Source organism: Tremella mesenterica (assembly GCF_000271645.1).
Source record: "Tremella mesenterica DSM 1558 unplaced genomic scaffold TREMEscaffold_1, whole genome shotgun sequence".
Classification (NCBI taxonomy): Eukaryota; Fungi; Basidiomycota; class Tremellomycetes; order Tremellales; family Tremellaceae; genus Tremella; species Tremella mesenterica.
Window position 1 is genome coordinate 4,101,997 of NW_006711225.1, and position 23,718 is coordinate 4,125,714.

Sequence of the window (23,718 nt, forward strand, 5' to 3'; positions counted from 1 at the left end):
GACTGCTGATAAGCTTGAAAACTGGCCGAAGGCAATGCTCAGGGCGATGCCAATCGCCTTTCCCACGTTGGAGGCCGAGTACGACCGGTCCGCAGGCTGGGCTCTTCTGCCTGTCCCCCGCATCGCACAGGTCGTGTACAATAAGTCGAAAAGTTTCTCAGTATCACACACTCCCAAGACTAGACAGGATGGGTCTAGCCGAAATAGGAAATTCGTACCGATTGCCTCCGAACTCGTCCGACCCGTCTTTTGTTCTGGGATGGGCACAATTTTGATAAGGTGGGGCGTTGAAGACAAAAACAAAGGCCGGATGACTTCAGTGATGGGGGTCTACAAGTGAGCGTGAGAACGTTAGTAGGCGATGAAGCGTGAGATGACCCGGGGTGGCGGTGAAGGATATTTGCAAGTGGCGAGGGAGTGAAATCAAGCGATATCGACGGCTTGACGGGTGGTCAGCCGAATACCAGTTGCATATTCGGTACAAATGCCGCGACACCGTTGAGTGAGGAACCTAAGCAGTGTCGACGGTCTTGCCAGCGGTACCACGTAGCAGACCGGTACGACGAGCACTGGCTATCAGCGATGCACACGATCAACAGCCTGAAGAAGACGTACGCAATGAGACCAGCTTTTTGACCGGCAGACGCATCACGAGCCATGGTAGAGGCATGACCGATGTGTTGATGGTTACCACCACCGTGCTGCTGATTAGTTGAGATCTTACGAGACAGAGCTTTTTACGTACAGGATGGTCGACGGGGTTCATAGCCACACCACGAGTCTTAGGCCAAGAGTTCCTCTTGCGACGCATGAGGTGGTATTTACGACCAGCTTTAAGGAAAGGTTTGTCGATTCTTCCTCCTCCAGCGACAATACCAACGGTGGCACGACAACGAGAGCTGATGACGGCTTTGGAACCGGATGGAAGACGAATACGGGTCTTGCCATCTTCTCCGTGACCGATGACGGTGGCGTAGTTGCCTGAAGTCCGAGCGAGGGCACCACGATCACCAATCTTCTCTTCGACGTTGCAGACGATGGTACCTTCGGGGCATTGGGAGATGGGGAGGACGTTGCCGATGTTAAGAGTGGCTTTTTTGCCGCAGTAGATGAAAGAGCCGGTGGAGATACCCTCGGTGGCGATGAAAGTCTCGATGCGTTGTTTGTATCGGTAAGGGTCACGGAAGACTACAGTAGCCAACGGAGCACCACTGCAGGTCAGCAAAGCACAGACACAAAGATCCGCACATGCACACATTCCAGTCTTTCCAGATATGGGCTACAGTTTCGAAAGGGAAGTCGAGTGGTGGAGAAAGAATGGTATTTCGACATGAGGAGTACAGCTATCGAGTTGCAGTGATGAGAATGTCACAGGGGGTGGTGCGCAACGGTGATGTCAAATTGAAATGAATGTTCACTCACCGACCAGCATCATGGATAATCTCCTTGACAACACCTCTGATATACCCATTCTTCTCAGCAAAGTCGATGTTTCTCAATCGAGCCGGGTTTTTGTTGTGGTGGGTATGGGACTTGAAGATCCCACCGGACTTTCTCTGATTACGAATGACTCGCTAGACTGTCAGCAACTGCCTATTGCGATTCATGACTTGTTCTCCTCATGACAACCGCTCGATCTATTTAGCCAAACGATGATGGTAAACTGAGAGTGGGTGGATATGCGTGGAGGACGTATGACTTACACCCATATTCTGTCGCCGTCAGTTACTGTCTATAGGTGACTATGAGCAGCTTACGATTCCTTGGTCGAGATCTTGATGGATACCTGACGAGTTGAAGGGATGAAGGGAAGAAGTTGGATGTTCGGAGTTAAGACTATGTGGCACCTGCTGACCTTCTCCCTCCTTATCCCCGAAAATGCCGGTCTGTCCGATGCGCGGATTTCCTCAGAGCTCGCGACCCGATTCAACCCCTGGCATGCATCGTCCTTTCAGCCTTCAACAACTGACTGCTCGACGACCAAAGTATCAGAATAGGGACAATGTCCCAGTCCCTTACATCAGACTCTCAAGTTCAAGATACAGCCCACCCAGGTGTACACGAAAGCGGACATGAACTTTTAGCTACGGAATTACTACCTCGAACCAACGCTACATTGACAATCCGAGTGATCAAGTCATTCGAATTTCGTACGCAGAAGAGTTTGGTATTGAAGGGTCTGAATTTGGAGTTGGAGACTGTGGGAAATCTGAAGACTAGATGTGAAAATGGTGAGTGATTCTTCTCCTTTCTTTGTATGCCACTGGCGAACCACTTTGGACAAGCTTGATGGCGACCCTCCATGCCGCCTGTATACGAGACTGCCAGAGACGGAGTTCCTGTTAGTCAAACTTTGAGGCAGAAGAGTAAAGAGAAGAGGAGATGGTATAAACTGGGGTTATATGAATTAACTGACTTCCTTAGCCATCGCTACAACATCGGGCTTCAAACCATATCGGAATGTTAAATTCGACACACTCAAACTGTACACCCAAGCACATGGGCACAAAGTGAGTCCTCTTCCTGCGTACAATCTCATTTGACATGGACTGACAGAAGACTACGAACCTTATTATAAATCTAGATCATGATGATTGGATCCTGGATGATCCCGAAGCGACATTGGCATCCATAGGAGCAGGTTCGTGTTTCCAATTTAACCCATTTCCCTATGTATGACGCATACGAAGGCTTCATCGGAGTGGTAAGTACGGTGATAACGTGTGGATGAAAACTTATGAAAAAGAGAACGAGACGGAATTATCTTTCTTCAATCGAGAAGCGTATGAAAAGTTCAAATTACATCCAGAGGTGAATGAGATATCTAATGGCAGGCATGGCACCAATGGCTAACGTCTAGGTGAAATGGGATTGACGCAATTCAACATCAGCATTGTCTTTTGGGCTCTTTGTGTGACTTTGCTTGTCTGCATGTATCACTTCATCGCATTCAGACTAATATGACACTTGTCTTCCTTTACACATAGCGCGCGAAAGCTCCCAGATATTTTGGCCAAGTCTCGCTGAGATACAAGCATTGCATATCACGTACTATATTCCTCTCCCCATCTTACAGATTGCCCAATTTCTCATTTATTACACTCCCAGACAAGCAGTACACACAAAAAGATGATCGAACGCCATTAAACAACAATCAGACATTGGCCATGGAACTCAAGAGACCGGCGTTGGTGGCAGGACCAGGACCAGCTTCGGCGTTGTCGGCATGAACAGAAGCAGCAATTTGTTGAGCCACGCTGTCCATACCGGACGAACCCATCGTGTTGAGATTCATAGGCACTGCGAGTCAATCTCGAGCCGATTGGCAAGGGGGTTCAACGTACCAAAGACCACTTTCGCCCCTGCGGTACGGGCCATGGCTTGTAACGCCTCGAGCTGCCTGATCTGCATGGCAGCGGGAGAAGCAAGGATCTGAACATCAACATGCCATCCACAGCGGCCTAATAATCTTGGCAGGAAGAAGGTCAGACTCACATCTGCAGCTTGACGCATGAGCTTGGCGGCGTCTACCTCTGCCCTGGCAGCAATGACTTTAGACTCTCCGATTCTCTTCTGGGTGGCGGCGGACGAGAGGGATTGCTGGAGCTCGATCGAGAAGTTGATGTCTTTAAGAAGAATTGACTCGATAGCAACACCCCATTTCTCGGCCGTCGCTTCAATCTAAGGCTCAGCATACAGACGTCGACGGAGCAACAAACAGCTACGGATCCAGGAGGATGAGGGTTTAAAAGAGGCCACTCACGATTTCTGCCACTTCTTGAGCAAGCCCCTCGCGGTCTGAGATGACACTTTGCAGCACTCGGCCTCCTACAACCTGCCTGAGGGTGGTCTCTGTTTCACGTCAGTGGCATGCGGTGGGTTGATCTGCTACTCACGTGCACGCTCCACCAATGCCCACCTGACATCGTTGATTCCAAATGCTGCCCTGTATGGCGAGACCACTATCCGGTCAGCTCTGAGGCACCCTCAGCTAATTGACTCACCATGCCAACATATGACACTGTCAACGTCAACGCTTACATTGTCTTTAGTCTGCACGGTCTGTCTGGGGACAGACGTGAGCTGGATCTTGACGTCTGCTCGTTAGCCCAAACCTGGACTTGAAATCTGAGTTGGACTCACCGACGACACGAATGGTCTCTGAACAAACGTTGACCTTCACCAGACCAGGGTCCACGGCCTTGTTGTCAGCTCAATGAAGACAGGTATTCATACTTGACAGACCTTGTAGAATTGTCCGAAGCGGCTGACCAACCCGACGGAACCTTGATCAACATTCTTGAAGGGGTTTGGGCATGGACAACATGGGATCATCCCGATAGATCCTACGCACGCACCGAGGGATTGCATCATGCTTCCATAGAAGCCGTGCTGGTTGTGAGCTCAAGTACCATCTATGACCCAGACCGAAAGCGCAGGTATGAGCGGCATAGGCAACAATCTCAATGGTGTTGTCAGATGTAGACAGGGATGTATGATTGACATACCTCAATACCTCCTGTGCCGAGGTTCTGAGCGTACGAAGGTTGCATGCTATTTTGGTGAGTGGAGCACGTGCGACGCCAATCAGAGTGGACTCACTCGTTTTTCCTCAGAGGCTGGACCGTCTGAGAATGGTCAGCCGTATTCCTCATATATGAGAGGTAGTCCAGAGAGTGAGAAGATAGTACCCACGATGAGAGGATTGCCACGGTCGTCAAGACCATTGACGTTTGTCTTACGAATACGAGGTATGTCGTCGGTGACATACCTGTGGAGGTCCTCTTCTCCATTAGCGGGTTTACCGTTGTTGACAACGGTCGAGTTGGTTGAAGCCAAGTAGTCTGGTGCGGACATCACGTCTCGTCGATTCTAGTGTTTACTGGGAAAGTGCAGGAGCTACTTATGGTAAGTAAAGCGGTGTGGAAGATGTGTTGTAGTCAAGGAAGAAGAAAGGAATAGGTTGGGTTGCGTGAGTGTTTGACGGCGATCGATGACTTGGGTGGCGGCGGTGCTCTCGGTGCTTTGTGCAATTGCCGGTCGGTTTCAGCCGAGTCCGATTCAATGATCCAATCACAAATGACTCACGACTTCTCTTTCCCCAGTACGAGTGGTCATACTCCATGCACCTAACCTCCACATCGTCCACAGGCTGCCCCGCATGCCTCAGGTGCAACATCGTGTCCGAGATCCGCGGCCGGCGGATCAAAGATTACTAGTTAGGATCCCAGGTCCACAGGTAACAGGGCAGTAATATTGCCGAGAGCACCAAACCATGCATAATGACTTGTTATCCTACCCAGCCGTCCGCTCGCGTCCGGACGTCGTCCGCCACGAAGTCACGTGACACCCCCCTTTTTGCCCATAGCGTCCGAGGTCCCGTCCTTGTAACCGCGGTTACAGGAATTACACCATACAAACAGCCGCGGTTACAGACCTTCTCGGGTTCCTGAGTGTGAAAAAAGGGTTACAATGAACAATGCAACGTTATTTTCACTATCTGCAACTGTCTTTCATCCATTTCAGCTCTCTACCACCTGCTTTTGCTTTATTCAACTATATAATGTCTCGTCAAAACCGTCTTAACGCTACTATACATGATGAGATTGCGGATTGTTGGAATACGTCAGATAATTGGCGTGAAGACTTTGGGGAACTTGAGAAAATGAGTAATGCTTCCTCAACACAAGCTCATTACCAAGTACGCATACGAAGATGGCAAGAATGGTGTCAAAGAATGAAGTTTAGCACTGGGTACGTGACTTTGTATGAGTTGGCCGACGTCGGCCGACGTCGGCGGCAGATTGCTTGATGGGGCAAAGTAGGAACGATCAAAAGATGCTAATTGTTCCAGAGATACGGTTACACCGGAGTACGCCCTTAGATGGATATATACACAAGTGTTATTTTACCCCAATAATCGTACAGATACACGCAAAAGAGAACGTCAAAGTACCCCTGAGGAAGCAGAGACCTCAGTTGCTGGAGCAAGAAGAGCAAGTTCTGACCTACTACCAACATGCTCAATCGAAGATGTTGAAACAAGTTTGGATACGTTCGAAGAAAGTCAACTACGAGCTTTAGATGTAGTTGAAGACCTAACTCGAGGAGAAAAAGTGCCTACAACAACAGCTAGAGAAAGTGGTGTGTTCACTTGCTAACTGTGATATAAAGTGCTTGCTGAATGCCAGTTTTGTTAAAGCTTAGCCGAATGACGCAAAGTCAAGCGTCAATCAAACTGCATGTAGCTGCTCTGGTCAGTCTATGGAAACAGCAGAAATACAAAGGCATGAACAGTCATCCTCATCCGCGCTCGGCAGCAATGAAAAGCCTTTTGTTAGTCTTAAGACGAGTAGATGAACAAACGAAAAGGGAAATGTTTATCGATAAAACAAGTAGTAAGTAAGCACAGTCAAGAGCCTAATTGATTATTAGATACAATTTTCGACGGATATCAAAGTAGAAAACAAATTGAGGATTGCTTCAGTGCTTACGTCTCTCGAAATACCGAGCAAGGCCTCCGTGACGCTGTTGCTCACGCTCTAGGCCTGTACGTGCTCTACCGGGGCGATAACCAACGAGGCATGGAACTTTCAGATTTGGCGTACACTGTGTGGGATAACGAGGGACCAACACCCATGTTAGTTGTTGTGTGCGTTAGTAGACGTGGAAAAGTCAACAAGCATGGCAAAGTAGAGTATTCGGGGTTAATACGCAACAAAGACGTTTTCATGTGTCCTGTGGGGATCTTAGCAGTTTACTTGTTTGCTCGGTGAGTGAATGTCAGCCGACGTCGGCCGACGTCGGTTTAGCTAAACTAATATGCGTGTTAATTCACTTAGATTTCAGGCCGGCAGCCTTGGAGACAATGGATTTCCCAACCTTGCTTCTCGTGAGACGTGGTACAACGATAAACTCCTCCAACATTCAATATATTCTCGTACAGATCAACTCACGTATAAAGCACAATATGATTCAATTACTCAGGCTCTTAAAAGTGCTCAAGTTAATACGGGAAAGAAGACACATATCAATAGAGCCGGAGGAGCTCAGCTCGCAGAAAGTGAAGGTGTATCAGCTCAAGATATTGCGCGTGCAGGCCATTGGAATCAAGATGTTTTGGAAAATGTCTACTTGGGTCATATGCCTCGTTCAGTATTACGTGCATTGGCCGGGTTTAAGCCTTATGGAAGCCAAGACTATTACCTTCCGCGTGATATTCCTGTACCGGACACTTTACAGAGAATGGTATTTCCTTCTCTTGAAAAATGGTAAGCAAACCTCGTTTGTAAACGCATTGCTCATGTAAAGGGAACTGGATCTTTCCTTACGACAAGGTGACGCTATAGACAGACAGGCTATGACGTTTGTTCAGCTTTTGAAACACCTTCGTAAGGTATTTTTTCAAGACATCTGCGCCTGGCGTCAAAAATACCCAGAGCTGTACCTTTGGTCGCATTCCCTGTTTCAAAATGACGAATTCAAGCAATGGGAAGCTTGTTATTTTGACACATGCTCTCTTCGTACGAATAGTCACGATCGTAGGCTAGCTGAAGCCATGCCACAACTTGCATCAACTCTCTCGGCGCATTTCATGAAGCAAACACAAGATAGTACCGAAATTCATCATAAATTGTCGTCTTTGATCACAACCGCTCAAAATCAAGACGTATCATTGAACCTTAACCAGCAGCAGCTGTCTCGGATCCTTGTCGCTTTAAGCCAGCCGATTATTTTACCTAGTATTCTTCAAGGAACTGAAATTACGGCAGGTGAAACACCTGTGCAATCAGAAACAACATCTCGCGCCCTGCAACCAACGGTACTGCTTGAAAACATTCCTACATCAAGTACAGCAGCAGAGGGTACAGCTTCACCTCTATTGACCGTAGTAAATCAACCTCGAGCTGTCTTGACGCCTTTCAGCCTGCTACGGACTTTACGGACCGTAAATCAAGTTTGGGAAGAATATAACACCGGCTTAAACGGCAAACCGTCTGCTAAAATGATGTACGAGAATCCTCAGCATCATTGGGGCGTTGGCGGTGACACAGAGCGGAGGTTTTGGAACCGACGTCTAGTCATTATTAATCAGATCAAGTTAATGGCTCAGACACGATCAATTACGGAAGACGAAGCTGCTAGGGATCTTGATGCGTTTCGTGTTCGGCAGCGTCCTTCGTCGCTTAATGCTTTACATGACACACTGAAAGGTATGTCTGAGAGTGAAAAATTACGCCTCTAAAGCTATAACAATGACAAAAAACCGACGTCGGCCGACGTCGGCCAATGATGGTTTGTTGCGACCATAGTCACCCTCAAAGGATAGTTTCAAACTGTTTCATTGCAATCCCGAGCAACAAACATTGCAGGGCGTAGTTGGTTGAACAATTTTCTACGCAGACAGTGTAAGCAAGTGTACACACAACAAGGATGTATTAAGTGTATTGTCGTGAATCTTAGCCCACTATTTTTCAACGTTCTTCGTTAATTGAAACTTAGCTATAGCATCAAAATGTCGAATACACCACCTTCTTCCAAAGTACCTCCTCCCACGCCAAAGCGGTACGCAAACAAGGGAAGTCGTCGCAACGACACCTCTCCAGAAAAGGGAGGACAAGCAGTCGATGAATTTTTTTCAACAAAAGTATTGAGTACGTTAGAACCTTTTGTCGAGTCATTGACAGTATCTAATTGGTAGGTGCGTACGAACCGTTCGAATGGGTGCCGGGAACGAAATTCAATCGTCGTATTTTTCCTCAGGATAGCTCAAAGACATTGGCTTTACTGCCAAACAGATTGAAAGGCGAAGTGTGGGCTATACCACCGAATAAAGAGTTAGAAATAGTGAGCTTGAACTTCTTATGTTAAAACTCGTCTAGAACGATGCTTATTAATGAAATTAGGTTAAGCGTCACCGTCTCGCGCACAACATCGTGTGTGGCCCACAATCTGTCATTCGTTCCGGCGTGGCAATGTGTTCACATTGCCAAAAACGAATAAATCGCGATGATGCCGTATCCTTCGGTTGTATAACCGTCAGTGAGAGTGCACAATCAAGCTGTGCAGAGTGCCGGGCAAGAGGAACGAGCAATTGTGATTTTGGAAAGAATGTCTTAGAAGAAGAAATCCTAGATGCGTCATTGGCGTCTAACCTTGTTGCCAAGCTCGAAGGATTGGAAGCAGTCGTCAGTGGTTTCGGTGAGTACCAGTTGACAATTGTGTGCTATGCTAAATGAACAGCGGCCATTAATACCCCGATTCCACCTCAGGTCATTTTGTCGGCTTTGGGTCCGCTTACTCGTGACGGGCGTGCACTTGTTCAGCAGCTTAACGCTGCTGTAGCTGCTAATGTCTTGGACACCGACGATCCTTCCTTACGTCGTCGCCGTACCGCGGTTAACTTTCTTCCCTCGCCGGTGTTGGAACACGGACAACTTACAGGACTCAGTGCGGGCTGGAACGATGAAGGTATGTCTCTTATCACTCATTATTGTATACAGCATTGACATTAGATATCACAATGGATGACGCTGCAAATAGACAGCTGAATACCGATCCTGCTGCTGCCGCTGCTGCCTCTGGTCCTGCGCGGAACTTACGATCGCAACGCAAACTGTCACGAAGTGACAAGACAGTTTGATAGTGATAGTGATAGGATGGGTTGGGTAATTAACCAGCGACCGGCGGTATGCAGTAACCGCCGGTTAATAGGCCTTTTAGCACAGTGGTTTAGACCGCTGCCTCTGAAGGGCACTGTTATATCGTCCCAATGCTGGTTAGTTGGTCTCGTGACAGATCGACCGGCGGTATGCAGTAACCGCCGGTTAATAGGCCTTTTCGTCGCAGTGGTTTAGATCACCGTTCCGAAGGGCACTGTTATATCGTCCCAATGCTGGTTAGTTGGTCTCGTGACACAAACCTTCTCAGACTTTTGAACAACGTCTTCGATCTGCTCAAGCCTCCGGAAAGCGAGGGAAGTCTCGTCAAATCTCAGATAGTAGTCGTTTGTCCACTCCCAACGATTTAGATCGTCAAACGTCGAACGCGAGTGGATCAGGTGCCGGGGTGTCAGACAAGGATACGCATGGCCATGATCAAACCATGTTAGAGGAGTTGGATGAAGATGGGGGTTAACTTTGTAGCAAATAGTTGATCAATGTATGCACATGCCATGACTGTCTCATCATTACATGCAAAGGTCGAAGACTTTCAGTAATTGCATGAAGCAAACAATGTTAATTGTTGAAATCGAAAGTCAATCGTAAAAAGCGATCGTAGGCCGACGTCGGCCGACGCCGGCTCACGTGGCACGGAAGATTTGGTTACACCGGACGGGCCCGGACGGCCCATATGGACCCCGTCCGGTCCCTATTGGCCCTGAGGTCGTGTAACCGAATGTACGAAATTGTGACTCATGCTGCCACCTGAACGCGTTCCAACAATTCATCTCGTTCACTCTTCTCTGTCCTAACTTGCTAACTACTGCTAATTCTTGCTAATTTGTGCTCATTTTTGCTAATGTTTGTGTTGATGAGAGCTCAAGAGTGATTGATGCATACATATAGAGATATACAACAACTTATGTGTCTTCGGAGGGAGAGGTTGCTGCGACAGGGGCACGACGACGCTTACGGGGAGTATCGGGGGCAACAACACCTTCGGGAGCCATATCAGGCAAATGAATCGCCATCAATTGCTCAATGTTCGATCTGACGTGCTGACATTGATATAAGATAGTTTTCGGTTCCAATTCATACTTATGTGTTGCTAGAAAATTAGCTTTGCAGTTATATTTAAGAACGAAAAGTACTAACTCGCTAATTCAGCCTGGATCTCGATAGCTTTCAATTTGCCCAGCTCTTCTCGCATATTTCCCGCAAAACTCGCCTGATCCAAGATGTATTCCGCCTTTTCGACAAAAGTACAGCGAGCTGTCGTACCCCTCGCGATACATTCGGTACATGCTCCTATAGGGAGCTCACCGACGGTTACACAGCCAAAAGAACACAACTCCTCGCGATTTTGACGAGCTTGACACAACTGACAGCTAAATGTTCCCATTCTGACATGAGAATTAGGCGATACAGCGTGATTATACGCCTCCCGGTAATTTTTATACTAATTGAGTCAGATAAACACAACTTTAACGAAAATTGACTCGAAAGCACTAACTTTTGACGATTCATTAGGAGAAATTCCAATCTTAGGACCTTTATCTCCACCTGCAACCCGAAGAACCTCATTACGACCAGTATCAGACCATTTCCGTAGAGGATAAGCAACAATACCATCCCAATCGAATTTGGCGCTCCACTCCGCTAATCATTAGAATTAATTAACCTCTTAACGTTGAAAAAGCAGCAACTAACGTGAATCGGGCTTAGACGTAACAAGTTGTTTCAAAGTAGCAGGAGGAGTAGGTGGGTTCGACATGATATCTTTTCAAGAAGCTTAAAATTCAAATGTCAGTGTGGTAAAGTAATGTAAGACGTTAAAATTTGAAAAGAGGTGGGGAAGAACTCATGACAACGACCTGGTATATGTGACAACCAGCAAATTGACCACTTCGCTCTCCTTGACAACCAAAGGATACTTACCCTTGACAACGACATGCATACCCTCGTTTTAATGGTTTGAGGACGTAAATTACGTTGATTTACAGACCCTGATTTACACTGTCTCAAGTCTATCGTTTTTAGCACGTCTTAAATACATGAAACCGTAAAACGGATCAAATTGTTGATTCCTGCAGGGACGTTTACTGAACAACGACGTGGTCCTAATTCCTGCAGGTTATATATCCGTTGTGAGGTTTCATACTCCTTTGACTGTTCTACAACGCCCTTGGCTACGAGTAAAGAAATTTTAACCACAGTTAGCACTCACGAGCAATAATTGGCAGAAAGTAGCAAGAATGAGCAAAAAAGAGCAGGAATTTGCAAGGTGATACTTATGCTAAGGTAATGCTACACAAGAAGATATATTACTGTACAATACTAAACAGATATGAGTTCTTCTGCTGATGCTTTACTCAACCAATGTTGTAAGGCGTCTAAAGATGGATTTGGTAAAGTATGTCTATGTTTATCCCAAACCTTCGCTGCTTCAACATCTTCTATTGCTCTTGCCTCACTTAAACGTCGAACCGCTCGAATAATGCTAATACGTCTTCTATAAAAACGTTTTTTGGTCTCGCTTGCATTCTTCAGTCCATTAGGGTTATCTTCGTACTGACTTTTAATTGATGGGCGACCATTAATACCAAAGAGATACTCTTGCCATAATTCCTGAACCGTTTGAATTGATCTACTCATAGTAAATGGTAATAGCAGACTGGTTTGGATAGAGGTTTGAACGTTTATATTGTGGGAAGATGAAGATGTAGTTGCCAAGAACGAGTTTGTAGTAGAAGTTGTAAGCTGTTCATTTGGCAAAGTCGTCAATGAAGTGCTTGCTTCGTTTGTATTTGTCAATCCGGAGTTCGAAGACTGGTTTTCACGTAAGATAGACTGTAATATAGGCGGAAAAAGGAGTGGACTGCTAAGACCGTTTTGTATTAATGCAATTCCATTCAAGACCGCCTGAATTTGCTCGTTATTTTGTCTTTGGCTTTTATTTACTTCTTCAATGCGTGAAACCATATCATGTGACGTTTGTTGTTGTGCTTGAGCTTGAGTTTGTAGAATGTCATGTAGAATTGGCAAAGCTTGAGCAATATGTCAAAGACGTCGTTTCTTCTCCTCTACTGACCGACGGTCGACAAACCTCGGCTAACTACGTCGAAGTGGGGCGTCGTTGTCTCACTAAGACAGGGTACTCGTCGAGGAACTACGGCTAACTTCGCCGTAGTGATTCGTCGAGTGGTAAACTGATAAGATGATCGTCGATGAACTGCGGCTAACTTCGCCGTAGTACGTTGAACTGCTCGGTGGTAGCTCTCCTAAATTCGAAGGTTGTAGCTACTGAATATATCTCTCGCTACTGACAACAATCAAGGATCGCTGAAGAAGTTCAGCGATCTGTAAACTATCTATACTACTCCTCTCTTCTCGTAGAATGTCCCTCAACTCCTGCACTGCCTCACGCTCAGTCCTCTTCGTTCAACTTCGCCGTACCTTCCCCTGTTCTGCTCTCCCTCGGTTCCCTTCCCCTAACTTCGCCGTAGTTCCCCGTTAGGCGGGGTTATCGTGACAAATCCCCTCTTGGTTCTCGTAACTTAGCCGTAGTTGGTCTCAGTGGTTCGAGTGGAGGTTGGTAGTGGTGAAAAGGAAGGTCGGTGATGGTGAAAGGAGGGTCGGTGATGGCGGTTGTCAGGGATGTTACGACGTAGTTCGTGACAGTCGCCCCCTCCTTAGGCGCGAACGTCCTCGTGAGCTTCGTATGCATGTAATGAAGAAAAAGACACTCAGCAGGTTGCAGGAAACACAATTTGTCATATAACGGTTGTTGGTAGATGATACCATGGTTTGTTGTTAATCGGACAGTAAACTTCGTCGAAGTTCATCGTGGTTGCTTGTTGTTACCCTGTGGTAGTTACATTGTAAGTGAGACAGAGGATTTGGGGTACAACAAACCTCGTCGAAGTTCGTCAGCGTATCCCTAACTTATATGAATGTGAGACACGTAGCGTGGGAATTCTGATCGTCGCCATGGTGTTTGTTGTCGCTGAGACAACTTGTTATGCGAAGTTACCAGCGCCCTGACGACGAGTAGTCGTATCAGTCATACTAAATACTCAGTACTTCGGCCCACTTCTTCTTCTTTCCCAGTACCAATCCTAAATTGTACTATCATCGTCTATCGATTCTCAGCCTTTACCATACCAAACATATCAATTTGATATATCTCAACAAAATGTCTTCTCGTCCGGAGCTCAACGCCCATAAATTTTTCGCAGATCGCTTTGCCGCTGTTCGTAAGTCTCTTCGTACTGTCTATAAGCTACTCTGTCGCTGATTGTTCTAGTCGCTCAGCAGGGGAACTCTCCCCGCCATGTGTCGTCCATGGGCTTTGGAGCCCTAGCCATCACCGATGGCTCGCCTTCTGCTGCTGCAGCCTCCGCTGCAGTTCCTTCTGCCACCGCGTCCCCTGTTGCGGTCACGACCCCTCTCTCCTCTGGCCAACAGGAGGTCAGACCTGCTCCTGTTGGCCTTCCGCACCCGTCAGGCCGTACTGCCACTGTGGTAGAAATCGATGATGATGACGATGAGGAGATGGATGGTGCTCGTCGTGGTGAAGAGACGGGTGTGTTGGTTGATGATGGTGAGAAGGGTGGTGCAGATGAGGATGATGAGATGGGTGAGGTCGATGAAGATGAGGAAATCCTCAGTGTTGATCTCGGTGATCCAGCGCTGTTTGAGGATAGAGAAACGTGGGTGTCAGAGTTGGAAAAGTTAAGCCGTATGTCCTCTTGTCATATACCCTGTTCGTAAGTGCTGACATGTAGCTGTTCGCGATAATGAAGGTTCTCCCGAATTCCGCGTACGACTCCAGACTTCTTTCGGGAAGAAACGGGTTGCGTATCAGGAGAAGATGGATGCTCTGGCTGAAATTAAAGCCGAGAAACGTCGCCGCTCCCCTTCCGCCCACGACGAAGTTACCCCTCCTTCGGCGAAACGGGTCAAAGAGACCCCTCGGTCCTCTACAGGACAGGCTGAATTGTTTCCCTCCCCTTCCCACGAGCCGGGGAGTGCCCGCAAGGCGTCGTTGCGGGAGCAGGATAGGCTATGGAAGTTGTTCATCGATGAAAGGGAGCGATGGGAGGTCGCCAGTATCGAAGAGTCGTGTGATAGATGCCGGTAAGTTCCTTCCCTAGAAGTTTATACGTCTGCTGATTAGTAGCCGTGAAATTATCACGTATGGGAGAGCGAAGTGGCCGTGTCTACGACCGGTCAAACCTCATAATCGCGGGTCCCGTTGTGCTTCTTGCACTTCTGGTCCCTGCTCGTTCTGTCCCCCCAACACCGCTCGGGACATTCCTCCAAGACCTTCTGCTCCCCTCGGTCCCCCCTACACTCCGTCCGCCGCTGTTCGCCGCCGTCTCCCCACAGCCCAAGATGGGGAATATCCTTCGCGCTCTCCTTCGGCGAACTTCTCCTCTCCTGGCCCCACCTCGCCGTCACCCGCCGCCCGTCGCCTGCCCAACTCTCCCGTGGCCGGACCGTCACGTCTCCCTGCCACTCCTTCGGCTGGTCCGTCCCGTCGCACTCCTCGTCGTGCTTCTTCCGCCGCTCTTCGGCCTTCTACTCCTGTGGCTGGCCCATCTCGTCTCCCGGCTACTCCTTCTGCCGTTCCGTCTCGTCCCAGCAGGAGCCGTCCCACTCCTGTCTCAACTCAAGAGGACTTCTCTTCAAGTCTCCCTCCTGCCCTTGGGACCCGAAGCCGTCAACCATCTGTCCCTCCTGCTTCTGGGCTCTCAACTCCTGCCCCTCCTGTGAAAACTCCTCCGAAATCTTCGAAAGGGAAAGGCAAGAATAAGAAAGCTGTCCAGTTCGAATCGGCTGTGGTGGAAGACGAAGGTACTCAGCTACCAGGGGAAATCCTTCCTTCCCTCGACCACCCCATTATCGCTCTCGATCCCCGGATACCAGAGGAGGACAAACAATTAGCCACCTTCCGTTCCGTCATTATTGGCTTAACCACGCAATTACAAGCCAATAGACGAGATACGGCGAAGCTTGTCGAATATTGTGTGAAGCTGGTCTCTGCGATGAATACTCTCTCTCGGACAATGGCAACTCTTGTGAACTCCTCCGACATAGGGCCATTAGGGCGAACTGAGTTAGCTAGAGTCTCCCGAGAGCTCACAACGGACATGAGCGACTTCTACCGCAATCTCTTCGACTCTCCTTACCTCCTGAACCCCACTGAGTATATGCTCCCCCCTACACTAGACTGGTTAAGACCATCTCAACCAGCTCGACTCAGTTCTCAGGATGGTGCTTTCCTCGATATCCTAACTCTTCCCGCAGACTGTCTTAGAACACTTCGTCAGTTGTGGAAATCACCTAGTCTGAGTGTCGCTCGTGATCCTGCTCTCCACTCCGCTCACATTCTCGCCTTTAATACAGCATGGAAGGAGACTCGGGCCCTCCGACGGGCGGTGGGACCGAAGGTTACTGAGAGTAGTTCTGGGAGTGGTCCTGCACCGGGAAACGAAGAACAGGGAGGAAGTTCGCAGCAGTGAGTTGTACTTAGCTAATGTTGTACCAGTTGTATGAATTACTTCCTCGTTCGTGATCTCACCACTCGTCCTTTCGTCGGCTTATCCGGGTGAAGTTCGTGGAACTTCGCCAATATGTCATTAGCTCCGTCCACATTTTCTACTGGTTCCCATGATACTGCGTCATCCGAGCCTTCGTAACCTAACCATTCCACTAGATATTCTAACTTCCCTGACCTCTTATTTACTCTCGAGTCCACAATATCCTTTACTTCCCATGATTCTCCTACGTTATCTACCTCTACTGGGCCAGGTGGTTCAGCTTGCTGACCAGGAAATACCGGAGGGTGATAGGGACGGAGTAAAGAAACATGGAATACATCATGGATACCTGCCATCGTTCCTGGTAATTCCAGTTTACAAGCATGAGAACCTACTTGCCGTACTACCTTGTACGGCCCACTTTGCTTAACGTCCAACTTCTTCATTGGTCTCTTAGTCTTGATATTTTCTAATGACAGCATCACTAGGTCACCTTCTACGAAGTTCGGCGTAGTTCGGTGTTTCCTATTGTATCCTTCGGCGTACTTCTCATTAGCTCTCTCAATCCCCTCAATACATTCCTTATGTATTTCAGTTAGGTCTTTTACTGCTATTGTAGCAGCAGGTACCTCGACTTCACTAGCCTTAATCTCTTCAGCCCATCGAGGGTGGTACCCATAGTTCGCATAGAATGGGGTCTTGTTTATCGCGGAATGATGGGTGTTGTTATAAGCAAAGCTAGCTCGGGCAAGTAGCTTCGACCAGTCGTTCTGCTGGTAGGAAGTGAAGATTCGAAGGTATAATTCCAGGGACTGGTTCGTTCGTTCGGTCTGTCCATCAGTCTGTGGATGATACGCGGTAGAAAGATGTAGTCTTATCCCGAGACTATCGGTCAAGTTCTTCCAAAACTTCAAAGTAAACTTCGATCCTCTGTCTGATACTATACTCTCTGGTAACCCATGCTGGGCCACCACATAGTCCATTATCAGCTCTGATAGCCCAGCTGCAGTTAACTTCGTCGTGGTTGGGATAAACATGGCCCATTTTGTCAGTCGATCCACGACCACTAAGATAGAGTTATATCCATGGGAATTTGGGAGCTCTTCGATGAAATCCATCGAGATACTTGACCAAGGTTTTGTTGCTACCTGTAGGGGTTTAAGTTCTCCATGAGGCTTCTGTCTGTTAGTCTTAGCTCTCTGACATACCGCACAACCAGCGACATAGTCTTCTACATCCTTCCTTACTCCAACCCAAACATAATCCCTTAGGATTAGTTCAAGGGTCTTCGCCGAACCTGGGTGACCAGCCAAAGCCGAGTCATGTCGCATCTTCATGATCTTTAGTCGAGCGTCGGCGTAGTTCGGCACATAAGTGCGATCGTCGAATGCGAGGAAACCTCTCTGGGTCCACCCTCCACGAAGTATTAGAGGAGATCGCGAACTACGGCGTAGCTCGGTGATTGATCCTGGTTCCAGTACATTATCATGACACGTCGGATGAGAACACTCAGCGCAGATAACTCCTAATAACTCCTCTCTAACCTCCTTTACGTCTTCGTCCTCCTGAACTCCAAGTATCAGATCCATAGGCTCGACAAGATCCTTTTCCTTCATTTCCCTTGTCCCTTGCAAGGCTCGAAGGAGGTGGTGCAACTCCGACGTGGTGGCGTCAACTTCGTCGAACTTCGGCAGACCTTGAATAAGGTTACTCTCTTGTATCATGGTACTTCCTTTTCCCGAGTGATAATCCGCCCGTCTAGACAACCCGTCTGGAAGGCTTGCTTGAGTCCCTGGTCGATAAACCATTTTAAATCTGAAGTTAGCTAACTCTTCTACCCACCTACCTTGACGTGGGCTGAGTTGCTTCGGTTCCATCCAGTAAGTGAGATTTAAATGGTCGGTAAGGACCGTGGTTTCCACCTGCAGTAGTAAGTGTCTTCTTCTTCTGAAACCCTCAACTACGGCGAGGAACTCCTTTTCTCCTACCGTGTAATTTAGTTGGGCCGTATTGAACGCGCCTGACTCGATGGCGACTGGGTGCTCTTGCCCAGCCGTATTAATCTGCGAAATTATGAAACCCCAGCCGAAGAACGAGGCATCTGTCTGTAATATGGTTTTCAATGTGGGGTCAAAGTGAGCTAACATCGGCGCAGTACACATCCTAGCCTTCAATTCCTTAAAGGCTGACTCCTGTTCTGCTCCCCACACAAACGGTACCTCCTTCCTCGTCAAATCATTGATAGGTCTAGCAATCTTCGAGAAGTTGGGAACAAAACGCCTGTAATAGCTCACGACTCCAATGAAACCCCTCGACTCTCGTAGATTCTTTGGACGTGGGAAGGATGTGATGGCGTCAATGTACTCTGGATTAACCGATACACCTCGAGAGGAGACCACAAAACCCAGGAATACCACCGAATCTCTTTCGAACTCGCACTTACTAGCTTTCACGTACAAGTTCGCTTTCCGCAGCACCTCAAAGACCTTCGTCGTAGTTCCTCGTAATTCCTCCAATGTATTCCCATAAATGAGGATATCGTCAATGTAGACCACGACTCCATTCCCTAGCAGTTCTCTAAACACCTCGTTCAGGAAGTGTTGAAAGACAGCAGGGGCGTTTCGCAGCCCATCACGAACAACAAGAGATTCGAACATACCATACTGTGTCCTGAAGGCCGTCAGGTGTTCATGCCCTTCTGTCACCCTCAACAATTGGTATGCCCCAATTAGGTCTAGTTTGCTGAAGTACCTTGCCTTTCCAAGTTCTTCGGTAATCTGGCCTATTAATGGGAGGGGGTAGGCGTCTGGTATGGTCGCTTCGTTCAGTTTTCGGTAGTCGATAACCATTCGCCATTGTCCCTCGGCTTTCTTCGGTATCATAAACATCGGTGAGCCGTACGGCGAGTTACTGGCTCGAATTCGGCCAGCGGCGATTTCGCGATCTAGTATGTCTCTCAGCGCGCGTCTCTGATCTTCTCCTTGAGCATAGAGGGAGGCGACCTTCAGGTCCGCCCCCTCCTTAAGCTCAAACTTCAAATCGTAGGACCTCGAAGGGGGAAGGGTCTCTCCTCCCTTCTTCGGATTAAACACGTCAATGTACTGGTGGTATTGTTCAGGAACTACCTGGAACAACTCGTCTTGTTCCTCCGGGCTCAGTTCTTCGAGCTCATCTTCGCCTCGGAGGTCTGTCTCGTCGGTTCGGGTCCTGAGCCCTATGGCTGCCAGGACCGCAACATCTTTCGTCTGTGGAAAGGGAGAGGATAACTCTTCCTTTTCACTCGGCAAGGGTAGGGGAAAGGACACTGCGCTTTCCTCATTGTTCGTCTGGGGAATAGGGAAGGATATCATATTCGCTCCCCCATTCAGGATCACCCCTTCTTCTTTCATCCATTCCCATCCTATCACGACATCCGCGTCGCAAAGGGTGGTAACATCCAGCTTAATTGGGCGAACCTCGCCTAATTCTCAACACCCAGACTCACTTCGACAAACTCCGTAATGGGTCCAGCCACACTAACCGAGCCATCGAACATGTGAACAGGTACACTCACAGGGTATTTCCTCTTCTCCTTCCTAATCTTCCTGGCCGCCTTGGGACTTATATACGAACAGGTCGCTCCAGTGTCCCACAAGGCTGTTAGTTCAACTCCGTTGACATACACATTAGATTTGGGTTGGTTGTTACAGGTGGAAGGGATTAGGGTATGACAGTCGTTTATACATTTCGGAGTGGTGTTTACGGATTTATATACACATTTACCTGGTCTCATCAGCTCTTTCCTTTTACTGGGGGTAGGAATAGTGGCCGAGAGAATATGAGTGCGGACCCGCCGAGTCTCGCCTATCGCGACGGGTCCCCATCTTTTTCCTCCTCGTCCATCCCCCGCTCTCCAACATCTGCTTCCTCCCTTCCGACTGCATTGATCTTCTTCCTGTCCCCAAGAGGGACGGCATTCCCCCCGGTGCTAAATCTCCCTTCTACTCCAGCATTTTGTCCAAAAGATCGCAAGGGGATGATCCCTGCCTTGATCTTCGCCGCTATTACAGGACAATCCCGGTTATAATGCCCTCTCTCTCCACATCCAGTACACTTCCCTTCCTCTCGACGCTTTAAAACCTCATCAGCACTGGGTCTCGGCCAACGACGATTTAGTTCGTCTACATCCGTTGGTATCGCCCTTCCCCCGTTCGTGCCTCTAGGCTGCACGCCCTCGACCTTCGCCGTAGATTGCCATTTCTCCTGGCTCCCCCGCTCCCCTCCTCGATTTACTTCCTCTCTCCTTTCCCCCTGTTCCTTTACCTCCTTCCTCTTCTTCTCATTCTCCTTCTCCACCTTTCGTTGATGCAAACGATTGTCCATGGGGACCACGAACTCAATTAATTCTCGGACGGTCTTGAAAACCTTTCCATGGCGAGCAATTTCATCCAGTAGGTGACTTTTCAGTCCGTTCTTTGCCCGGTCCACGAGGTTTCCATCATCACCCCATCCTAACACCGCTACATATCGTTGAAAGGCGGCGAAGTACGCCGAAGCCGACCCATTCTGTCGGAGCTCATTTATTCCCCTTGCGGCGGTTCCTTCTTCGTCAGGGTCTCCGAAATTGGTTTTGAGATATTGGATGAACTTCTTATAGTTTAGAAGGTGTTCGGGGGGGTCGTCCTTAGGCAAGTCCGGTTGGACGGCAAGAAGAGGAGTATCGCGTAGATGGGAAATCATGAAAAAGATTTTTACTCGGTCGGTGGGGAACTTGCGGGTGTTGATCTCGAAATGAACTTCACATTCTGAGATGAATGCCGTGAGCTTTGACCTCTCGCCCCTCCACAGGTCTGGGAGGGGAAGCTTTATCCCTCCACTCATCTCAGCAACTCCTGGGGTCGCCGAAGCCTGCCTTCCAATGGCGAGCCGTACTCCCTCCGAGATCCCCTCGACTATTCCCCCAACCGTCTCCAGTTCCTTCTTCTTCTCCTGCTCCTCTCGACGTTTACTTTCTGCTATCATATCCTTATTCATCTCCATCATCATGTTCATTATCGCCAGCATCATCTTCTGCGTTGTGGCCTCCTCCTCAGCTCCTCCTACTACTTCGCTCCCGGCCGAACTTAGCCTACCTCCTGTGTTCCCTTCCCTTGGTCGTGGGGTCTGTCCCGAACCTTCGGAACCTGTCCTCACCGCTGGTGGTTCTGGTAGTCCGGTCTGCTGGGGAGGTGGTTCAAAAGGTAGGGGTGGATAGAAATCATCGCCTTGAGTTGATCCTTCGGGGGTATCAATTGCACCAGGCAATGGTCCCAAGCTTTGTCTTAATTCCTCTAACATCCTCCTCTCCGTCTCCTCTACTGTTTCTCCCGGTCTACTCATACTTCTTGTAATTCTCCTCTCTGGCTGCATACAATCTCGAACTTCTCCGAGGTTTGCACGGGTCGTCGGTAAGAGCGATCCTTGATACTGTCAAAGACGTCATTTCTTCTCCTCTACTGACCGACGGTCGACAAACCTCGGCTAACTACGTCGAAGTGGGGCGTCGTTGTCTCACTAAGACAGGGTACTCGTCGAGGAACTACGGCTAACTTCGCCGTAGTGATTCGTCGAGTGGTAAACTGATAAGATGATCGTCGATGAACTGCGGCTAACTTCGCCGTAGTACGTTGAACTGCTCGGTGGTAGCTCTCCTAAATTCGAAGGTTGTAGCTACTGAATATATCTCTCGCTACTGACAACAATCAAGGATCGCTGAAGAAGTTCAGCGATCTGTAAACTATCTATACTACTCCTCTCTTCTCGTAGAATGTCCCTCAACTCCTGCACTGCCTCACGCTCAGTCCTCTTCGTTCAACTTCGCCGTACCTTCCCCTGTTCTGCTCTCCCTCGGTTCCCTTCCCCTAACTTCGCCGTAGTTCCCCGCTAGGCGGGGTTATCGTGACAAATCCCCTCTTGGTTCTCGTAACTTAGCCGTAGTTGGTCTCAGTGGTTCGAGTGGAGGTTGGTAGTGGTGAAAAGGAAGGTCGGTGATGGTGAAAGGAGGGTCGGTGATGGCGGTTGTCAGGGATGTTACGACGTAGTTCGTGACACAATACGATCATCATATTTGTTTTCATTGGCAATCGTTCTAGTAATCGCTTGTTCCTCAAAGGATAAGAACTCTTCGTCTTTGAAAAGAGGATGATTGAAAATGTAAAGCGATGGAAACCATTTGCGAACGTGTACGATATCTTGTAGAAATGATTCACGGAGATGACCCATTGTTTGAAGAAACATTCGACTAGTAAGCTCTTCTTCCGGACGTACGCTAGAATCGAGAATTCCTATCCTTTGAGAGTCAGCAAGAGCACAAAATAGCAAAATTTAGCAAATTTTAGCACAAACTAGCAAGAGTGGGAATCAAATCGCGACTTAAGCTCACCATTTCTCAATTTCAGGAAAAACTTTGCGTAGAAGGGTTGCAGGAGGCGAAATATCTCTCGAAAGAAAGAAACTATTGCCCTCAATAGAAAAACCAGCAAGAGCTCGCACCGGTCGACGAGGAATATGCGTTAAATAGTGATTTTCTAGAACCGAATGTGCCCAATGTCCGGCTCGTGCAATTTCCTCTGATGTTGCACCCCCTTGTTCGGCTAAACGAGCACCAAAACGTCTATTTATATGTGTTTTTTGATATGTGTGAACGTTGGCGGCGTGTAGCGCATCACTAACTGCTCTTCGTTGAGTATCGTATGAAATCGGTTTTGTTCGTAATTTACCATCACATAATAGTGGTAAATCGTACCATTTAGCTCTTGCTGACATATCTGGAAATCCTGCGGGTGAAGAGCCACAATAAAAGCTAGAATTTAGTATATATCGAGGACTTGGGTTTAAATACGGCTTACCGTGCAAATAAGTAAAGACTTAAGTGGAAGACAGGACATATTCTTAAATCTTTGTTTCTGATAAACGCAGTGTACTGAGGTTTACCGGAAGAGTTTGTTTTGCTTGATTGTATGACCAATACAACGAATAAACAAGACGTCGGGCCTTCTCTGCTAGAAATTTCAGAGGATATGTCCGATAAGAGTAAACTGCGCTGGTTATCACCTCTTAACATGCCAAATATTCCTAATGATTGCGCTAAAGCATCTCTGATACCCTCTTCGTTATTTCGAGCCATGTAATGCTCAAAAGAACGTTTTAATTGCGTTGTACTTTCATAGCCATCATAATAAAGCTCTACTTATCAATGCTGACCGTTTTATAAGCAAAACATGTGCACTTACGTTTTCCTTTGTCGGCGAACATTAATCTCTTTCTACGTTGGTCAAATTTGATTAATATGTTCACAATTGTCATAACGTAGATGCTACGGGGCGAAGAAGTCTTGTTGATTCCTCTTTTTGATTGTTGTTGCCAGAGATTAACAAGAGCAGCGACCCATGACAGAATAGTGCTAGGACTAATTGTACAATTTAAGATAACGTCTAAAGCTTTGACTATTAGCTATTTACTGCTTTAAAAACAGTGATATTCACCTGATTTGG

At 47.9% G+C, this 23,718-nt stretch overlaps 7 protein-coding genes across 7 annotated transcripts; 3 read left to right on the forward strand and 4 right to left on the reverse strand.

Moving 5' to 3' along the window:
- Nucleotides 1-428: 428 nt before the first annotated feature.
- On the reverse strand, nt 429-1,774 carry TREMEDRAFT_42201 (uncharacterized protein). Its single transcript, XM_007000943.1, has 6 exons — nt 1,758-1,774; nt 1,704-1,712; nt 1,423-1,574; nt 746-1,211; nt 616-701; nt 429-569 (listed from the first exon to the last, which is right to left on the reverse strand). The coding sequence occupies exons 2-6, from the start codon at nt 1,707-1,709 to the stop codon at nt 512-514; spliced, it is 768 nt and encodes a 255-aa protein (XP_007001005.1). The 5' UTR covers nt 1,710-1,712; nt 1,758-1,774; the 3' UTR covers nt 429-511.
- Nucleotides 1,775-2,002: 228 nt separating this feature from the next.
- Nucleotides 2,003-2,853, forward strand: TREMEDRAFT_26526 (uncharacterized protein; the record flags this gene model as incomplete). The annotated part of the gene is made up of 4 exons (XM_007000706.1): nt 2,003-2,231; nt 2,425-2,510; nt 2,557-2,641; nt 2,747-2,853. The coding sequence occupies 4 exons, from the start codon at nt 2,003-2,005 to the stop codon at nt 2,851-2,853; spliced, it is 507 nt and encodes a 168-aa protein (XP_007000768.1).
- A 68-nt stretch (nt 2,854-2,921) lies between these two features.
- TREMEDRAFT_37174 (uncharacterized protein) lies at nt 2,922-4,945 on the reverse strand. Its single transcript, XM_007000814.1, has 11 exons — nt 4,696-4,945; nt 4,603-4,628; nt 4,509-4,554; nt 4,246-4,392; nt 4,144-4,201; nt 4,005-4,097; nt 3,897-3,962; nt 3,764-3,852; nt 3,496-3,681; nt 3,345-3,432; nt 2,922-3,300 (listed from the first exon to the last, which is right to left on the reverse strand). Exons 1-11 carry the CDS (start codon nt 4,855-4,857, stop codon nt 3,155-3,157), a joined length of 1,107 nt encoding a protein of 368 aa, XP_007000876.1. The 5' UTR covers nt 4,858-4,945; the 3' UTR covers nt 2,922-3,154.
- Nucleotides 4,946-8,515: 3,570 nt separating this feature from the next.
- On the forward strand, nt 8,516-10,137 carry TREMEDRAFT_59303 (uncharacterized protein; the record flags this gene model as incomplete). Its single annotated transcript, XM_007001542.1, has 7 exons — nt 8,516-8,654; nt 8,702-8,847; nt 8,907-9,201; nt 9,244-9,471; nt 9,516-9,618; nt 9,653-9,809; nt 9,931-10,137. 7 exons carry the CDS (start codon nt 8,516-8,518, stop codon nt 10,135-10,137), a joined length of 1,275 nt encoding a protein of 424 aa, XP_007001604.1.
- Nucleotides 10,138-10,582: 445 nt separating this feature from the next.
- Nucleotides 10,583-11,436, reverse strand: TREMEDRAFT_59304 (uncharacterized protein; the record flags this gene model as incomplete). The annotated part of the gene is made up of 4 exons (XM_007001543.1): nt 10,583-10,770; nt 10,818-11,121; nt 11,176-11,321; nt 11,373-11,436. The coding sequence occupies 4 exons, from the start codon at nt 11,434-11,436 to the stop codon at nt 10,583-10,585; spliced, it is 702 nt and encodes a 233-aa protein (XP_007001605.1).
- Nucleotides 11,437-11,999: 563 nt separating this feature from the next.
- On the reverse strand, nt 12,000-12,317 carry TREMEDRAFT_59305 (uncharacterized protein; the record flags this gene model as incomplete). The annotated part of the gene is made up of 1 exon (XM_007001544.1): nt 12,000-12,317. The coding sequence occupies one exon, from the start codon at nt 12,315-12,317 to the stop codon at nt 12,000-12,002; it is 318 nt and encodes a 105-aa protein (XP_007001606.1).
- A 1,540-nt stretch (nt 12,318-13,857) lies between these two features.
- On the forward strand, nt 13,858-16,189 carry TREMEDRAFT_59306 (uncharacterized protein; the record flags this gene model as incomplete). The annotated part of the gene is made up of 4 exons (XM_007001545.1): nt 13,858-13,918; nt 13,969-14,403; nt 14,450-14,801; nt 14,845-16,189. The coding sequence occupies 4 exons, from the start codon at nt 13,858-13,860 to the stop codon at nt 16,187-16,189; spliced, it is 2,193 nt and encodes a 730-aa protein (XP_007001607.1).
- Between the last annotated feature and the right edge of the window lie 7,529 nt (nt 16,190-23,718).

Excerpts from the sequence above, each read along its gene's own strand:
- TREMEDRAFT_37174 (XM_007000814.1), bottom strand. The coding sequence starts at position 4,857 with ATGTCCGCACCAGACTACTTGGCTTCAACCAACTCGACCGTTGTCAAC. Across the intron at positions 4,555-4,602 it reads CAGCCTCTGAGGAAAAACGA|CATGCAACCTTCGTACGCTC; the intron begins GTGAGTCCACTC and ends TCACCAAAATAG. Across the intron at positions 4,393-4,508 it reads TCGGCACAGGAGGTATTGAG|CACGGCTTCTATGGAAGCAT; the intron begins GTATGTCAATCA and ends GCTCACAACCAG.
- TREMEDRAFT_42201 (XM_007000943.1), bottom strand. Across the intron at positions 702-745 it reads TGAACCCCGTCGACCATCCT|CACGGTGGTGGTAACCATCA; the intron begins GTACGTAAAAAG and ends ACTAATCAGCAG. Across the intron at positions 570-615 it reads CAAAAAGCTGGTCTCATTGC|TGCTCGTCGTACCGGTCTGC; the intron begins GTACGTCTTCTT and ends GCTGATAGCCAG.